Source organism: Aquila chrysaetos, chromosome 1 (genome assembly GCF_900496995.4).
Source record: "Aquila chrysaetos chrysaetos chromosome 1, bAquChr1.4, whole genome shotgun sequence".
Lineage (NCBI taxonomy): Eukaryota > Metazoa > Chordata > Aves > Accipitriformes > Accipitridae > Aquila > Aquila chrysaetos.
Genome location: NC_044004.1, coordinates 48,712,877 through 48,730,029, shown reverse-complemented (window position 1 = coordinate 48,730,029; position 17,153 = coordinate 48,712,877). Strand labels below are relative to the sequence as shown.

At 36.5% G+C, this 17,153-nt stretch overlaps 1 protein-coding gene across 8 annotated transcripts in view; it reads left to right on the top strand.

Moving 5' to 3' along the window:
- LOC115343267 overlaps positions 1-17,153 on the top strand; it is a 67,071-nt gene extending 49,918 nt beyond the window's left edge. For 2 of the 8 annotated variants that reach the window (XM_030019392.2, XM_030019073.2), the window contains exons 16-20: positions 2,015-2,126; positions 7,218-7,301; positions 8,869-8,992; positions 14,010-14,100; positions 15,213-15,696. In XM_030019392.2, the coding sequence (XP_029875252.1) occupies positions 2,015-2,126; positions 7,218-7,301; positions 8,869-8,992; positions 14,010-14,100; positions 15,213-15,287 (486 nt within the window). In that variant the 3' untranslated portion in view covers positions 15,288-15,696. Of the gene's footprint in view, positions 1-2,014; positions 2,127-7,217; positions 7,302-7,903; positions 7,977-8,868; positions 8,993-9,143; positions 14,101-15,212; positions 15,697-16,194 lie in introns of those variants that run through there. The other 6 variants (XM_030019306.2, XM_030019438.2, XM_030019611.2 and 3 more) reach the window with 6 other exon arrangements.

Sequence of the window (17,153 nt, the reverse complement as noted above, 5' to 3'; positions counted from 1 at the left end):
TGTAAAACAATTACCAGCAATCAATTTAAGTGTTCTAAGCATTTCAGAAGAGGACTGTTTCATTTTCATTTTTTAACATGCATACAGTGCTTAGCACAAATAAGCCCAGATGTTACATTTTTCTTTGAGTAGTACTCTGGGAAGTAATTTAGGATTAATTTTACAGAGGACGTGCTATTTATTTATTAAAACTAAGTTTATAAACTGTGCATAATTGAAAAGCATTAAACCCCCCCCACCTTTCTTGTCGTTTAAAGAAGTTCAAGTACTTATTTTTATTGTCACATTTTGCTTCATAAAGATGGCTTGTCTTTGCCAAGTTTAATATGAAATTATTATCTTTATGGAAGTTTAGACTACCGCTGTTTTGTTCATCAAATTAAATGTAAACTTACTAATTAGCACTGTGTTCCAGACTTGGTAAAATGCTGTTGAGATTAAATAGTAACCTAATGTATCAGGGAAAGAAAGCAGTGTCTTATCTACTCTTTTCAATACAGAAAATCAAAATCCTTGCACTATGTAACTAATCTGATGAATGCACTGATACGCTATTAACAAAATGCCATGTGACCTATCACTGTTGTACTGCAGTAATATTAAAGGTTACATAAAAGTGTGGTGTAAGTGATTCAAGTCCTTGATTCAAAGTTTTAGCCATGTATTAACAACGATGGTCTAGCTAGAGATTACAGAGTAAGTAAGGTATGAATTAACTGCTTTTCTAGATTGGAAGTTCTGTTACAAAGAGTCTAGTTGCTCTAGTTCAGCATTTGACCTAAAACCAAAAGAACTCCTTAAGGAGATTTTCAGATATGTTAACATTGCCACAGTGGGTTCTTTTGTTTTGTGTTTGATAACACCTTTCTGGGTGTCAGTTTGGATTCAATATCTCATTTGTTGTTTCCACTGCTCTTATGCAATTGTCCTGATTTTATCATAGATCACCAGTGGTTTTACAGTGCAAACAGTAGTTTTTTTCCATGTGTGCTTTTTCATGTTTAAAAAGTAGCCTAAAACTTTTCCCTAGGGAGAAAAATTCCAGCAATCCTACTAAAGGCAAGAACAGCTTTTCTGAAATATTTTTTTTTTTAACCTTCCTCTTGCATAAGCATTGGAGGCCTTTGTCACTATTAACTATTCTCTAAAAACAATCTTAAGAAAGAGGACTGAGTAGAATTATCTTGCATTTGCTGACAACTGCTGCAGCTAAGTTGGTGTATGTTGTTTTGTTGTGGCAATGTAACTGGATTGTATGTCTGAGTCTTTAGTACTGGGAGTCCTCCAATACAGATGAAGTGGATGCAGTTAATTTTTCTACGTGATTGTGCTATATGATTTAACCAGAGAAACCTTTCTTACATCTTAAGTGAATAGCCCAATCGGCTAATGAAATAGCACACTTGAGTCTGTATTTTTTCAGATTTCTTTTGGGGGTGGGTAAGGAGAGCTCATCATGCAAGATGAACAGCATGGCATCTTTTTATTTCATATTTTCATCTCAACATAAACCCAAAATATCCAGTATTGATTTTTTTTTTTTTGTAAGTTGCTTTCACAAAATTTATTTGAAGATGAATACAGGATCCAGAGAGAAGTTTGTCATTAATACGGACAGTGACATTAAGAAGAAAAGGGGATTATATCATGGAAGAGCTGGAAGCTTTCAATTTTTGGGATCCAGTTGTCAAGAGCTGCGACACAAAATTCCATGTAGTGCTGCTGTATATAGAGGGAGATGGAAGGAGAGAGATTTGTCTTCCTTTAAAATATACCCAACAGGATAGAGCATTTCTTTGTTTTTTATGCTTTTTTCCCTACACAAAGATTTCTTTTAGGTTTATAATGGATCATTATTGTTACTGTGACTTTTTAAAGGGGAGCAGCAGAACATTATCCGTAAAGCTGTTACTGAAAATGTGCCAGATCAATACATAATTAGAAATATGCTTTGTTTATTCACATCACGCTGGATTTCTAATTTGGCAGTTTGAAAATGGGTATTTTTTTCCAGATCAACCTATTTTTAAATGGGCAGCACGTTGAGACATTTGAGGAGGATCTCACGTTTACATCAGATGAGGTTGTTTCATTTGATCCACCTGAGATTAGCAGTGAATTGAAAGGTATGTTCATCTTTTTATTTGTGAATGTATCATTTGCTATCTTTGTCCTGGAAAATCACGTGCTGGATTTTGTCTGTGAAATATATTTTACCTCTTTATACTATATGTTTTTAAGTCTGTTGCAAAACACTTAAGCTACTTTTCTTGGAAGGAAGAAGGTTAGCATCACACAGTATAAAATGTGTTTGAGGCTATAAGTATGTAAGTAAATTGTTATTCAAAAAAACCTAACCTTAGACACAACTGAAGACAGTTGAACGCTGGCTTGAAATTGAAACATGGTTTCAAAATATACTGCAATCTTACTTTGTTAGTTCTGGAAATAGTTGGTTTTACCTTACATCAAAATGGTTGTGTTCAGAATGGAGGACAGACTTACAGAATGCTTAGCATTTAGATAATTAAAATTTGGCCCTATTCCATACGGCAGCCTTCACAAAATGAACAAGAATTGGATCAGCCTGGAACTGGTGGCTTTTAAAGAAAACACGCTAGGCTAGTGATCCAGCATGATGATTGCTGTGTTGCTGTTAGACTTGTCTAACCAAATTCTCTGCAGAAAGAAGAAAAAGCTTGAGAAGGGCAAACCAGTGAGCTGAATGGAGCAGGTCAGGATGTCTGCAATGAAAAGGAAGCGTTCGGAGTTGTTCATACAAGCTAGGTCCTAGGTTACATATTATTGAAAGTGCTAGACACTTGAAAATTTTTATATTCTTTCTAATGGCAGAACTATATACAGTGTTTCTTAATGTATAGCACACTTCGTAATTCCCTTTTGGTCCAAACAGAATCTTTCATTACCTTATTCCTGCTCACCAGAGAAATGAGAGAATTAATTTAAAGCTGTGGATTGATATTTTCAAATCTAAATCAGGTGACTGTACCTAAAGATTACTTGTTAGAAGTATTTCTAAAAATAATACTAATGCTGAAAGAGTAATTCAGGTATTTAATTCTGTGTATACTCAAAAAATTAATGCTGTGAAGGCACCAGTACGTTAAGATCTGTTCTGGATTCCAGACACAGGTGAGTAGTATTTCGCAAAACTGGTAATATAATAGTGTAACAACTAATTATAAGTTAGTAGGGCATGTCCTGTATCATGTAGAGAAATTCTTAAATACACATATGACTGTTTATTGCCATTTGCAAGTCACTGATACTGGGTGCCTGATTGCCATGCATGAGTTCATTTTCTCCATCTATTCAAACATCTCTTCAATGCGGTGATCTAGGTGTTGCACAGAAACAAGTTAAACTCTTAAGTATGTTTTCAGCTCTTATGTCTCTTGCCAATCTAATGTCACACCAGAATCTTTCTGATACCTGGGAGTTCCCGGGAGGGCAGTGAGGCATTCGCACCATCAAACTGGGCTAGTTAAGGAATAGGTAGTCATTGTTCTGTTTAATAAAGGGGTTAGCAAAGATCCTGGTATTCCCCTCCCCCCCCCCCCCCCCACAAGGTGACTACAATGCTAAATATTGGAGAAACAAGAAGCTATTAGACTCCCTGTTGCCTTCTTATCATTTGAGAATACTTTCAGAGGTGCCTGACATCAGCATTTAAGTACTGAATTCTTAAGGCTTTATTCAGGCAAAACCCCACTTTTGAGGGACAGCAGAGCTCTTCCAGTTGTTTCCTCTGAGATGGATCTCTAAACTTTTGCCCTTAGCTGTAAATAGAAGTGTTTTCTGTATGTGACTAAATACTTACCTACTTCTGTGGCTTAACGCATGGACAGCATGGATGAGAAATAGACAAATGGGTTAGACTGTAAAAGGAGTAACTTCTGCTAAAACATTTTCTGTCAGCATTTAGTAAGGAGGGAAGTATTTTTCTTAGTTTCATGGTTATCTCAAGTGTGAGGGACTGTTAGTTGTCTTTGAATAGATAAGAGAAATATGTGAAAATGGATTTCAAAAATGCTGCTAGATGTGGTTCTGGGAGGGTGGAATTTGAATTTAGCATTTGCCCTAGCTTTGAAGGGAATTCTTTTGTAGATTTGTTTAAGATGTTTATTAAATGAAAACAATTTCCTGATAAACAGATCATGAAAGATAAATCAATTAGGGTAATAATAAATGAGAACACCAGAAGACTCTCTTGAACTGGTTTTGTTTAAAGGGAGACTGTCAAAGACTATCTGTGTAAAATATCCGATGGAGAAAAGACTTCTACAGCTTATACAATTCAAACATTGTCATACTTCAGCCTTTGAAGAAGCACTACATTTTTTTTTTCTTGAATTGTGTATTGAATGAAATTATTAAAAATTATGTGAATTCTGTGATCTATGAAGTGTGGTAGTCTTGACCAAAATGAACAATGAGCTTTAGCTGGACTTTTTCAGATCCTCTCTCAATAGAGATGTTTAATCAAAAATAATATTCCCCAATTAAATAAATACACCCTTTAATATTTTTCTGCCAAGTTTCATGGCACATCGCTGCTTGCATTTTTCATGGAAGTGAACATGGAAAAGACGGTGAGCATCAAGCTTAAAGCAAACCTGTGGCAACTTTTTCATTGTGTGCTTTCACCATTTCAAATTGCATGCTGCTGTGACTTGCTAACAATGAAGAATTGTTGTGGCAGACTAAACTATAATCACTCTTTCAGCTCATCTTTGACAGTGACCCAATACATGTTATAAAACTTTCGGTCTTAGTTAAAGCAGTTTAAGCTGGTACGTTGTTTGGGATGTGGGTACATGTTCTCTTTCCAATCCAGCTGTGCCAGTAGAAGAGGTCGCTGTGGTGAGCCCCCAGTTGTTCGTTATTCTTTTCCGTGTTATTGCCACTCAAATGTGCCAGAAAAGCTATTCTTCTAAGTGTTGCCTGATCCGTTTCAACCAATTAAGTACCATGAATGAAGATACACTATACAAATTATGTGTCATGTTGTAGTGAGGTGTTTTTGTCATCCACAGTATCTCCCACCCCATACCCAAATGAACTTTTGGGATCTGTCCAGCTGCCGCTGCCATTGATTTGCAGCCTCCCTTTCTGGTGGGGACAATGAATACTGCAGCCAGTAGGGTTTGGACATAGTTTCTTTCTTACCCAGCTTTGCTAAAGCTCTTTAGGTCAGCTTGGCTCATGTCTGAGGAGTCAGCAGTTCTGTTTGGGCAGGAAGGACTTGAAGGTAATGATGATTTGGCTAGGGCTGGGTTTACCTGATCACCTGACGCAGTTCACAGAATGCATATCTACCCATGCCTTAATAGTAGGTGCACTTTAATTTAAATCATACTTGAACTTACCACAGTGTTAATTTTGGTTTTAAGTATAATTTAGAAATTCATTTGTATCTTGAGGGTGAATTTAAATTGGTATAGTTACACTTCTTAATACAGTCTGCCTTTGGCCAGCATTTAGAGCATAACATCTTTAGTATTGGGTCTCTTACTCCCTAAAATTTAAAACAAAACTACAAAACCAGCACAGTAGTTTCATGCAGAAGCAATAACAATACACAAAAGATAGACTGATGCATTTTCAATTGCACTGGGTCTTGCAATGTGAAGTTCGTCCTACCTAATTGATTTACAAGACCCTCTCTTTGATTCCTTTAAATTTGACAGTTTTTAACACATTAGACTGAAATTTTCTGTGACAAGCATGTGCCCAGGGCTGAATTGTTCGGTGTTTTAAAAAAAAAAAAAAATTATTTTGGACATTTGTCAGTTTATTTCTGTGGCTGCCACCAGCAGCTGTTGCACCAGCAGTTGCGACAGAAAGCAAAGCAGGAAGGCGGTCGCTTCCCTGTTTGCATGTTCCCCCTGCTGGTGTCCAAGGAGCAGGGAGCAGGGGAGAGCTGCCGCCTGCGTGCAGAAGGATGAGAAAATGACAGGAAGGGGACAGAGGAGAGGGCAAGTGGGGGGTGAGAAGTCTACTGCGAGTCAGGAGCGTAGATGACTCTGTTAGAGATGCTGGGACTGAAAAGCCAAGGATGCCAGGAGAGCTGATATGGCCATAGGGAAGTTAGCTCAGAAGCAAAACAGGCTGGAAATTACTAGATTCTCACCACTTAAAAACTGGGATATAACCTACGCTTCAAGTTTCAGTATTATGCTGCTATCAGCGAAAAACTGAAACTCAGTGGCAAAGTGAGCGCTTCATCTCTCGCTTAGGGGAACAGTAACTAGATGGTGACAGCCTACTAGTAATCTTAGTAATTAACGATGGCAAGAGGTCCGTGCTATGAAACTTAACCATCAAACCTCACATACAAACTGTGTAGATCCCACAAGACTGAATTTCTGGATTTGGGCAGGAGTGGGTTTGCTTTTTTTGATGTGTAAATGGATAAAAATAATACTTAATATGAACTCTGTTCAATGAAGTGCAACAATCTTTATGTTCCTAAAGGCTTGAAAGTCCAATACTCAGACGTCGACAAGTTAAAAAATTAAGACTGGCTTCCTATAGAGCATGCATTTATGACCATTTATGACTTTTTCTTATCCAATACTAAGATATTTACAAAATCAGTACTTTGAAAAAGAAATCTTGGGTTTCTTCTATGCAGCTGAATAAGTAACTGTTATAACAGTGCATATGAAAGTGAGAGATGTGTTGTCTTGAAAAGGAATTTTAAATTGTGACTGTTTTCTACAGACATTATCAGAATAAACAGACATTACAGAATTATCAAGACAGTTGCAACTACGTGTATTTTCCATCTGCACTGGAAGCAAAGATATCAGTGTGTTAAGGGGACAAAAGTTGTCAGCTAGTCAAGAAATTACAAGTAGCTGCTGTGCCTCCTTCAGAGATACCACATTGCTAAGACCAAGATGAATTTTCATATTTAAGGGTGGTGGAAGAGGGGGTGCCTGGCACAGCATTCGGCTGTAAAAAGGTAAAAGGGATTTGGGAGACAGAGCAGGAGGGATCAATTTTGTCATTTTGGCCCTCAGCCTTACCTCTTGTTCTCCGGATGTTCTTGTGGGAAGAAAGCTTTGGAAATGTTTTCAGGAGTACTGCAAACAATGCAGAAAGTATACCCTTAAAATGACGGTTACTTCTTCAAAATGTACTATTATTTGTAGCTATCATTAAAATGTATTCATTTTTATATTGTATAGATCTGCCAAGCGGTCCACACACTTATCGCTTAGAAGATCTTGCCTATACTAGAAGTGGAGACAAAGGCAACTCTGCAAACATAGGTATTTTTCTTCTTCTTGCTTTCTGAAGCGATGTAAGATTTTCACGTGAGAGTTACGTAGCAAGTGCTCTTCCTATTTTTTTTTTTTTAAATCTCTCACATGACTTAATTTGTTGGGTTTTTTTTATTTGTCTCTGTGCTGAAACAAAAAATAATCTGTATGAAACAAGGATTTTACTAATGAAATACCTGCAGTTTTCTGTTTAGCAGCTGTTGAAATCTGAGGTACTAAATAAAAATACTTGCATGTCATACTACAGAGAAAGATGTTTGTTGAGGGTTGCAAAGTCAAGCTCCTCAAAGTTAAGAAATGCCTTTTTAAGGTTTCCTTTACACATTAGTTGCTACTCCTTCATGTGTATGTGTTATGTAATGTAATCTCTTGGTTGTCTGATCATGTATAATATTTCCATACATGAATATTGTAACACATTTATGGCTAAAACATTGACAGTGTTAGGAAATACCAAAGTTGTTCTTGCATGTAAGAGAATGTTTTTATTATATTGTAAATCCAAATGGTGTATTTCAGTGTGCAGTCTCTCTACATTGATTGTGCTGCTGCTTGCATTGTTTAATAATTCCTTCTGTTCCTTACTTCTGCATGCAACAATTGGCTCTCTTACTTGTTGGAAGATGAGAGCGTGTGGTGTTCAAAGCTCAGTATGAATTAAAGGTGCGTTTGGGATTTGATTTGCTATTAGCTGTCATGCTAAAACTGATTAATTTTGTTCATTTATATTTAGGAATATAATTCTCTTGTCCTTGTTTGTGAAACGTTTTTTTGGGTTGAAGAATGAAGGAACGTTGATTTTTGGTTTTTTTTCTTCTTCTTCTTTTTTTTCCCTTTTCCCCATGGTTGACCACTGTTGCAATGTAGCATTGCCAAATCATGAATGATACTTAGCTAATAGACTTCCTCAGATACAAAGACACTACTGCTTTATTAAGGAACAACAATAACAACAACAAACTTGACCTCTAAGATTAATTTAGCTTTGAAGTCCGTAGATAAAAAGATCCCTGTGACACAAATCTGCTTTCTGGATCTTGCTGTGGAACCTCAGCTTCAGCATAAAGTTACCTGAAGCTTATGAAAGCTTATTTACAGCAATAAAAATGTAATTGTGATTTCTCACACTTACGTCAGGATCTCGTGCAAGGAGTGGGGCAAGGACCAAACCTTCAGTCACTGATCATGCCTTGTTATGGTTAATTGTGATTACTTGTCTAAGCCTTGCAAGCCATTTAGGGGAAGAGAACTGCCTGTGGGTTGTTTGTTCTGATGTTGTTCTTTAGGTGTCTGGCAGTGGCAGGGACTGTTTGCAGCCAGGAAAAGTCCAATAATCACTTAGTCTGGGAGCATTCTTTCATGTCATGGTCCACACTACCTCTCTACTGACAGAGAGAAAGCTGTCATGCTATAGTTTTTTTGTTCAGGAGCTCATTAAAGAGGATCTGTATGTACAGTTTCAGTTAAGAGGAGGATCTCAAATCAGTTTTGAAAGGATAAATACAAATTGGTTTTAACAGCTCCTGTTCCAACTAACACCAGTTATACCTAACAGGTGTGATAGCACGGCATCCCCTCTACTATCCATACCTAAAGAAAACTTTAACTGCTCAAGCCCTGGAGAATTACTTCCAACACCTTTTAGAGCAAGAAAAACCTGAAGAAGAACTAGTAACAAGGTGAGTAGCTTGCTGCTCAGTCCACAGTTGTATGGTAGATAAGTGATGGTATCGGAGGTTATCTTAAAGTATGTTAAGATAAATACTGCAAACCTGTGTGTATTGTCTTAAATATTTTTTATGTATCTTTCTTTGCCTTTTTAAATAACAGCCTAAGCAACAGCCATTGAAAAAGAACATGAACTTGGGCCTCTCCTGAAGCTGGACAAAGGCAGTGAATCTCTTTAGTGAAGGCATTTAAATTCCCAGAAATAGCATATTAGTGTTGGGGCTATTTCTTTGTTTTGTTCCAGTACAGAATGTCTACAAAATAGAAATAACTTCTAATGTCCTTTGAGAAATGTATCTCTCCATTGGTTTTGAACCATTTGGAGACTGCAGGAGCCTTAGTAACTGAAGCTTCCCAAGCCTCAGAGCCACTGCAGAGTTGGGAGAAACACCACCTGAAAGACATTCACGCAGCCAGTATAGACTGGAACCCAAACTTACCTGATCAGCCATCACAAACGCCTCGTCCTAACCCTCTCTCTGCACAACATTTTAATCTTTATGAAGTTCACTCACTTTAGCGAAAGTATTCCTTTGAGTACCCCACTCTCACCTACTTTTTTGCCATATATACCAAGCCAGAATTTAAAGAAAAAAACCCAGCTAATTTCCCTTTTTAAAATATGACAGAGAATACATCCTAAACAGGACACTTTCACCTGGTATTCATCTACAAAAGAATATCCTCTGCCAGCAGACAGCATATGTAACATTTTTGTTTTCGTGGTATCTTCGGCTGATGCTCAGGGTCTTTCCTGGGGACTGGCAAATGAGACATATACTGTTCTTGTTGCATGAGGTAATAGGGCTCATTCTCTTAAGGGTGTCCAATAAAACAATCAACAGATTTTAAACCTTTTTCTCTCTTTAAAAACAAACAAAAGCTCAATATTGCAACAAACCATTCAGTCTTCTAAAACCTGTTTTGATACAGAGTCAATTATTCTGCAAATAGGGAGATTCTGCCAAAATCATTATATATTGCCACGGGTAATGGATAAACTGTTAAGTGTCTTTTTGCTTCTTTAAAGAGCTGGAGTCAGAAAGGTGCAGCTCAAAGCTCAGAGAGAGGTTGGAGTTATTTTAACCCCCCATCTTTGAGTTGTAAGTGCTGTTCCTTGTCTTCACAAGCAGCTCAGTGCAGATCTCGCCCATTGTTTCGTAAGTGCTAACAAATCTATGTATCTAATAAATTGTGATACCAAGAAATGTAACTGAATTTCCTGTGAAACAGAGCAGAGAAGGGAAGAAATCAAAAATGTCACGCCTCCTAATGATACTTTTAGAAATTGATTCATTGTTGTTCCTTAATGCTGTTTACGTTCAAAAATAAAAGTTGAAATTTGCTGTGTCTGGATGAAGCCAATTTATTTTCATTAATTAGATTATCTGTTCCTGGGTTTGGCTTCCTTTAATGATGTGATAATGGAGCTCTGTGAGTGAATTGAAAAACTACTGGGGAAAAAGAATAAATCCTTTTGTGGAAATAGTTAGGATTATAAGGATTATGCTCATGTGCTTCAGATTGTATAGTTTCTTTTTAAATTACTTTGTTTATTTTTTAGTTTTAACTGTCACAAAGAAAGCTATCTTACTCTTTCATTTTCCTTCATTTCCTTTATTTAAATTGTGAGTGGCTAAAAAATATGTATTAGTTTTGCTACTAAAAACATACCAACCATGGCTCTGCCTCACAACAGAATAGAGATTGTCAGCCAATTGCCTTTCATTCTTTTTCATTAACGCTATTAAATAGGTGTACTAAACAGAGAAAAGGTGGGATTATTTTGATAGGGAACACTGAAAACTCATAAACTTCCAGATTTTCAGGTAACATAGTAACAAAAGATGATCTTTCAAACCCCCCCATACTCTAAACCCCAAACCTATGTGATTGCTTCCCCCTGCTGTGTAGAGTACATTCTTAACAGATCTGATAACCTTAAGACATGGAGTAAGAAACTTTTCATTTCGTGGCATTAGGTCAGTCATTTAAGAACAATAATAAAATGATCTTGTGAGAATTTGCTGGTTTCATCTTCTGAAATACGGTTGTCTTCTCTATGTTTTGAGAGCATCCCAATGCTCAGAAATAAAAATATGAAAGCTGATTTCTTCTTATGGGATATTTTTACTAAGAGCTGAAGTACAAGAAATGTGGATACTGATGCTTCTAGATTGCTTTTTTTGTTCATATATTTATTATGGGGGAAAAAAAATACTTATCTCCAGTATATCTCATGCAAACACCTCTAAGCCTATGGACTCAGTTCCTGCTTTCCTGTGATGGGAGGAATCCTATCTTTTCTTTGATTTACATGCATTAAATAATTTCTATGCCATTATTATTTCCATGTATTTTAACAGGAAATCCACAGGGAAACCTGACTACTTTGAATAGGTATGGACAGCACTTTAAAGGAAGTAGTTAAGCAGGCACCCCATTGTGCATAAGCATAGGAGTTCAGCTAGAACAGTGAATTTTCCTTGTTTTACTGGGTTCTGTCACAGACTTAGTATTCTTTGAAGGGTTTATTTGTTTTCTGTGCTTTTTGAAAGCAGCTCTTAAAACTTTTGATTGAATTGTACAATTAGATAATATTTTCTTCCTTTAGATCTCAGTTAATTAAACTTAAATTGTTTATTTATGCTGGGTAAATGCATGCCAACGTTTTGGTTAATGTATTGTTGCTGCTCAAGACTATTATGATGGTTATAGTGGTTTTTCTTCTTTTATTGTGGGAGTGTGTTTTTTGTGTGGAAATATTTTGGATGCTCAGATGCTTCAAACAGGCCTTAAAATATTGAAAATGCTGACCTTTGTATATTATTTGTAATACTAGTTTTAGCTAGGGTATTTCACTGTGAATATTTCCTCAAAATACTTGAAGTGAATGTGCCATTCTGTAACATTCCAAATTAAGATCTGTTGCTTGTATTACATACTCCCTCTGCCAGAATTACTGTAGAAAGTGAAATGAAATTCTTCCACTCTTTTTGTCACTTGCTTCTGCTTTTGTACACGCTTCAATTTCTCTCCTGATTTGTTTAAATGATTAAGAAGTCATGAAAATTCTTTTGAGAGCTGAGGTATTAGCTTCTGGAATACATATTCCATTAGTCTAGTTCCTGTGGATAGATCTGCCAATTGTGAAATTGCTTGCTGCCTGGAAGTTATTGCCAGTTTTTCAGAGTAAAATTTACAGTGTAGTGTTTTGGTAGTCCTCTAGCTCTCATGGTATATGGTTATTGGTAATTTGTATTGAGTTTTTTAGTTGAAAATTTTGTGGGGTCCTCTGATACCCCTATGTAGTTGATTATGCTATTAGATTTAGTAAATTATGTAGGTGACATTGTGGAAATTGCTTTATTCTTCATATTCCTGTTGTCTAGTGGAGCACGGTTGGATTAATTGAACTTTCATGCCTTCCCAATGGATTTGCCTTCAAGCATGATAATGTTGCCTGGCAAGTAGTTTTCAAGGAAGGTCCACAGAATGCTAACACTAGTTTTTGTCTTAATAACAACTAATAATGTTAATACTAAACTAGAGTGTGGTAATGAAAGAGTAGAAGGAACAGTGAAAACTCATTGCCTGGGAGACAGGCACAGACACTTCATGACTACTGCTTGCAAGAACATAACGAGAACTAAAGTGTTTGCCGGGCCGCTCAACAGAATCATCTCCTTCCATGAAAGGTTTGGGTCGTATGCCCAAGACACAAGGGCATACAGAGACGTGAACGTCAGCAACAGCCATAATTTTCACAATTCTAAGAAGGAGCTGAAAAAGATAAACCTCAGAGTGGGAAAATCAGCAGTACAAGAGCACTGCAAGAAATTCCACCTATTTCAGAGGACAGATTTGAAGAATCTGTCCCAAACAAATGAAGATCAGATAGGTGATGACTAAAGAAAAAGAGGTGGTGTTGGAGGAATTGTGATTTCAACTGCAGCAGTCAAACATCTGAAGACAGAGGAAGAACTGGTTATTGTCTTTCTCTGTTATTCCTCATGTCTTGCTGATTTTCTGATTAAATCCTTTCCTATGGCAAAAAGGAAAGCTATCGAGTTCTTAGACAAAATATTGGAGGAAAGCAAAAACAAAGAAGAATACAAGGAAGATGACAAAACACTGAAAAACTGTGCAAGGAGAGGCAAATGGAAATATGCTGTAGACCTATTTATGGAATTTGAAACAACTTTGTTAGGAAACCACAGAGCCATTTGCCAAACTTCTACAAAAGTTTCCAAATTGGAACTGCACCAGTCAAAAGCAAAGATGGAAAAATGCTTACAGTGGCAGTGGAACAGAAAAATAGGTCTGTCGCACTAAAATAAAATTTTATCTGAACGAAGTACATGGCTCCAAGAAGGCGTTGAAATGTAGCTCTACTTTTCATTTGTTGTAAAATTATCTGTAGTTGGTCATAAGAGTTTGATCTAGTGACTCACAGTTACTTCTCAGTAATAAAGAGGATGCCTTCCCAATTAGCTGGTGGCCTTTGTTAGCAAAAGTGTGTTCCAGGAATTAAGTGATTGTATTTTTCAGTATCAGAACTAGGAAATATTAAAAATACTTCTCTCTGCCCACTGTGTTCTCTGGGTTCATACTGGACCTTGAACCTCTTGCCTACAGAGCTTTCTATGTGGGCTTTAACTCATTAAAAAAACTAATGCAGAAAACAACCTCATTAGAAATGAATGAGTTTTGAAGTTGAGTAAGAGGAGAATAATTACTTTATGGTCCTGCTTTAAAACTATTATGGACTGTTGATATGGAGTAAGGGGAAAGAACAAGAAGGCAGGGAAGGCCGTGGGTTAATCTTCAGTTAACTTTTAGGCTTGACTCAGTAGTGGGATGCCATCAGAAGCATGAAATTTTTCCACTCTGTCTTTTGCTTGATGTTCTGTACAAGTGTTTCTTACAAAATCTCCTGAGAAACAATATTAAGATTTTATTTTACAGATACGAATTGCCAGGAATCCATGGATTAAATTTTGTTCTGAAGAACTCCCTTGGTGGTGGTGGCATAGCATCCCTAAGAAGTGACCCACAGGCATGTATCAAAGCATTGATTTTAATGTAGTTATCTTTTATAACTATGTATTACACAGTCTCTTTTATAACCAACTTTTAGGCTGGAACTGTAAGCTTTTGGTTTTGACTCTTTAGTTCCTTTTAATTTCCTGTTAATATACATTATCTACTTAATTGTTTTAAGGTTTGAAAGCAATGTAGGGAAGTAGAAAGTTGATTTAGAATATTTGGTGAAAAAGATGTGTACAAGAAACTGTTAAGAGAGTCTTCAAATCAGTTATGCTCTTTATGATGTGCTACCTGTGTTTTTAAATGCACCAGCAAAATTAACTTCTCAAAGGCTGTTGCGTTTTGGAGAATGCAGATTTACTAGACGATTCTGATTGTTTCCTAGTACATACAGGAGCCATTAACTGTACGACAACTCTTCTAGCTTAGCCTATGACTCCTACAGTTAAACTACCGATAATTAATATAAATCTGAAGGAGAAAAATAGATGGATAGGAGATCTTGTGTGTTGACGACTTGTAAATCTGAAACTAACATTTTTTGCAAGTGTATAATTTGAGTATTAAATATTTGAAGCTTCTAAACCTGAAGATGAGATCCCTTAATGTGGCAATCTTGTGGTTACAGCAAAGCACAGTTCTGCCACCATAGGCTGAGAAATGCTTACGTGTACAAATAATCTCAGCATACTCAAGAAGGCTGTTCACAAAATAAGGTGCTATGTATGAACCAGATAGCAGAACTGAACCCAAATTAAATTGATTTTTAGCACTAAGTACCAAATAAATTGAAGAAGCTATTCCATCTGTTCAGGTTTAGATGCTTGAAAACTCAACTGTATAGTTTTCCTTAATTATATTTATTCACAAGTGAGAAAATCAAATAAATGGAAAAGGTAGATATAACTGAATAACCTACAGTCCAAGGCTTGATAAAATTCATCCCAAATTTATATATAAGTATATGTAGAGATAAATACTCAAAAAACTTACACAGCATGCTGAGTTCTTACACTGATTATAGGAAAAATACCCTATTAAACCATCCTTAAAAACTTAACTTACAAAGGTGTTATATTTAGATAGCAAAATTAAATGTTGGTTGGGTTTTTTTTCTTACAGGGCAAAGCACTTGGACAGATGCTGTTGGATTTCCAGATCAAAAATGTTCCTGATTTAAAATCACTGATAGAGTAACAGGTGTTTAATACATATGCTTTTAACACTGAGTGGTATAAAAACATGTTATAAACAAGAACTGGCTTCTTGAGTGAGGTTTGGGTGTTTTTTTTTTTAAAAGTCAAAGAGTAGAAATTAGTGACAGTTATCTCTCAGAGGCTTAGCTATATGGCACAGATTAGCAAATGTTTTGAGTAATACCAGACTAATAGCTTTGTCTGTGACTGATAACATTTCCTGTCTAGATAATACATTGGACGAAGAATTAATTTATTTCCTGTAAAATAGAATTAATCAAATTGCAACATAACATTTAATTATAAGACAAGATAATCTTTGTTCTAAGATGGAAATTACCTCCTGTTCCGTCCATCTCTCTTCCTTCTCTCAATCTTTGTTTGAAAATTAAATGGACCGATGTAGTTGAGCTCCTGTCATCTGTGTGTGTCCTGTGCATGGAGTGTGGCTGGGTAACCTGCTGTGCATTGCTATGAAGTCAGCACTGGGGAACAGCTTTCCCTGTTGGGCAATAAAGTAATAATTGTTACTGCTACAGAGTGACTGGTAGTAAATGCTGACCTTTGGCAGTGATCGACCAAACTTCTAGCACTTTGTCCAATTAATGACAGACTTTATTATCACAGTTTCCAACATCTCTTACTAATTAATCCATCAGTTGAAAGCACTGAGGAGTAGTAAATTGCAGATCTTGGCGTGGGAGTAAATTTGAAGATGAGGAGAGTGCTGTGAGCTAGTCTGCCTGCTTGCTCTCTTGTGATGGTGCAATCCTGGCAGGGAGGAAGGGGGGCTGGGTGGTGGAGGGATACCTCGTTTTGTTTCAGGGCTCTTAAGTGCTTGTTTTGTGCAGCAGAGTCCCACCTGGATTAAGTTCATTTGACTGCCGTTTGCATTGCCCTTCCCACAGAAACGTCCACAAACTTTCCACAGAAAGGTCTGTCTCCAGCTGTGAAGGAATACCACATTGAATGCAGTGTGCTCCATCTCTCTTCTGACTTTCAGTTATCACCTCCAATCTCCCTGCACAATATGACTAGTGTGTTTAAATTAGGATACTCCTAAACTTCTTCACCTGATTAAGCAGAGACTTAAAAATCCATATCATACTTCCTGGTACAATATCAAGGTGGAAATTCTGGCCCAATAATTGTATTTCCTCTGCAGAAGCCATAGAAATATTACTCCGTGTGTTCAGGCATGTTATATTCAGAAATGAATCCTTTATTTTGTGGAGACTGTATTAATTGTTTAGTGCTGACAAAATGAGACATTACTAATGTCACATGAAATCATTAAAATAAGCATTTTTAACTGTCACCAAAACTATCTCTTAGTCGTTCCTAAATCTCAGTCTGTGCTACCACTATTATTAATTTCCTAGCCTCCTTCTTGCTAATGAGGACTATACAATGAGTTGTTCCCACCTTTCTGTAGTTTTGTTCACTTGAATTGAAGGTATCATAAGTGAACACTTCGTCCATCTAAACATACCACTCTCTTAGCAAGTCATAAGTACTACCTGTGTATAGAGCATGGTTCAGTCTAGTTGTAAAAAATGAGTCATTACTTCATTCCTGAAAAATATCCAACTTAATAACTTCAAAGGGAAAACGGCATGCTGGTTTTATTACGTTTACAGTCATTGTTCATTAGAAAACACTTACTAATAATTTGGAAGCCTGTTAGTTTAGCAAAACAGACAAAGATATTGAGAGTGATAATAAAAAAAGTGATAAACCTCAGTAGCAAACCTACAAGGATAAAAAGGCTACAGTAAATATTTGCAGTTCACTCAATATGCTGCTTAAGTGACTCTGTAAATGTGTATGCAATAATCTTTGAATAAAAGTGAACATTTATAAAGTA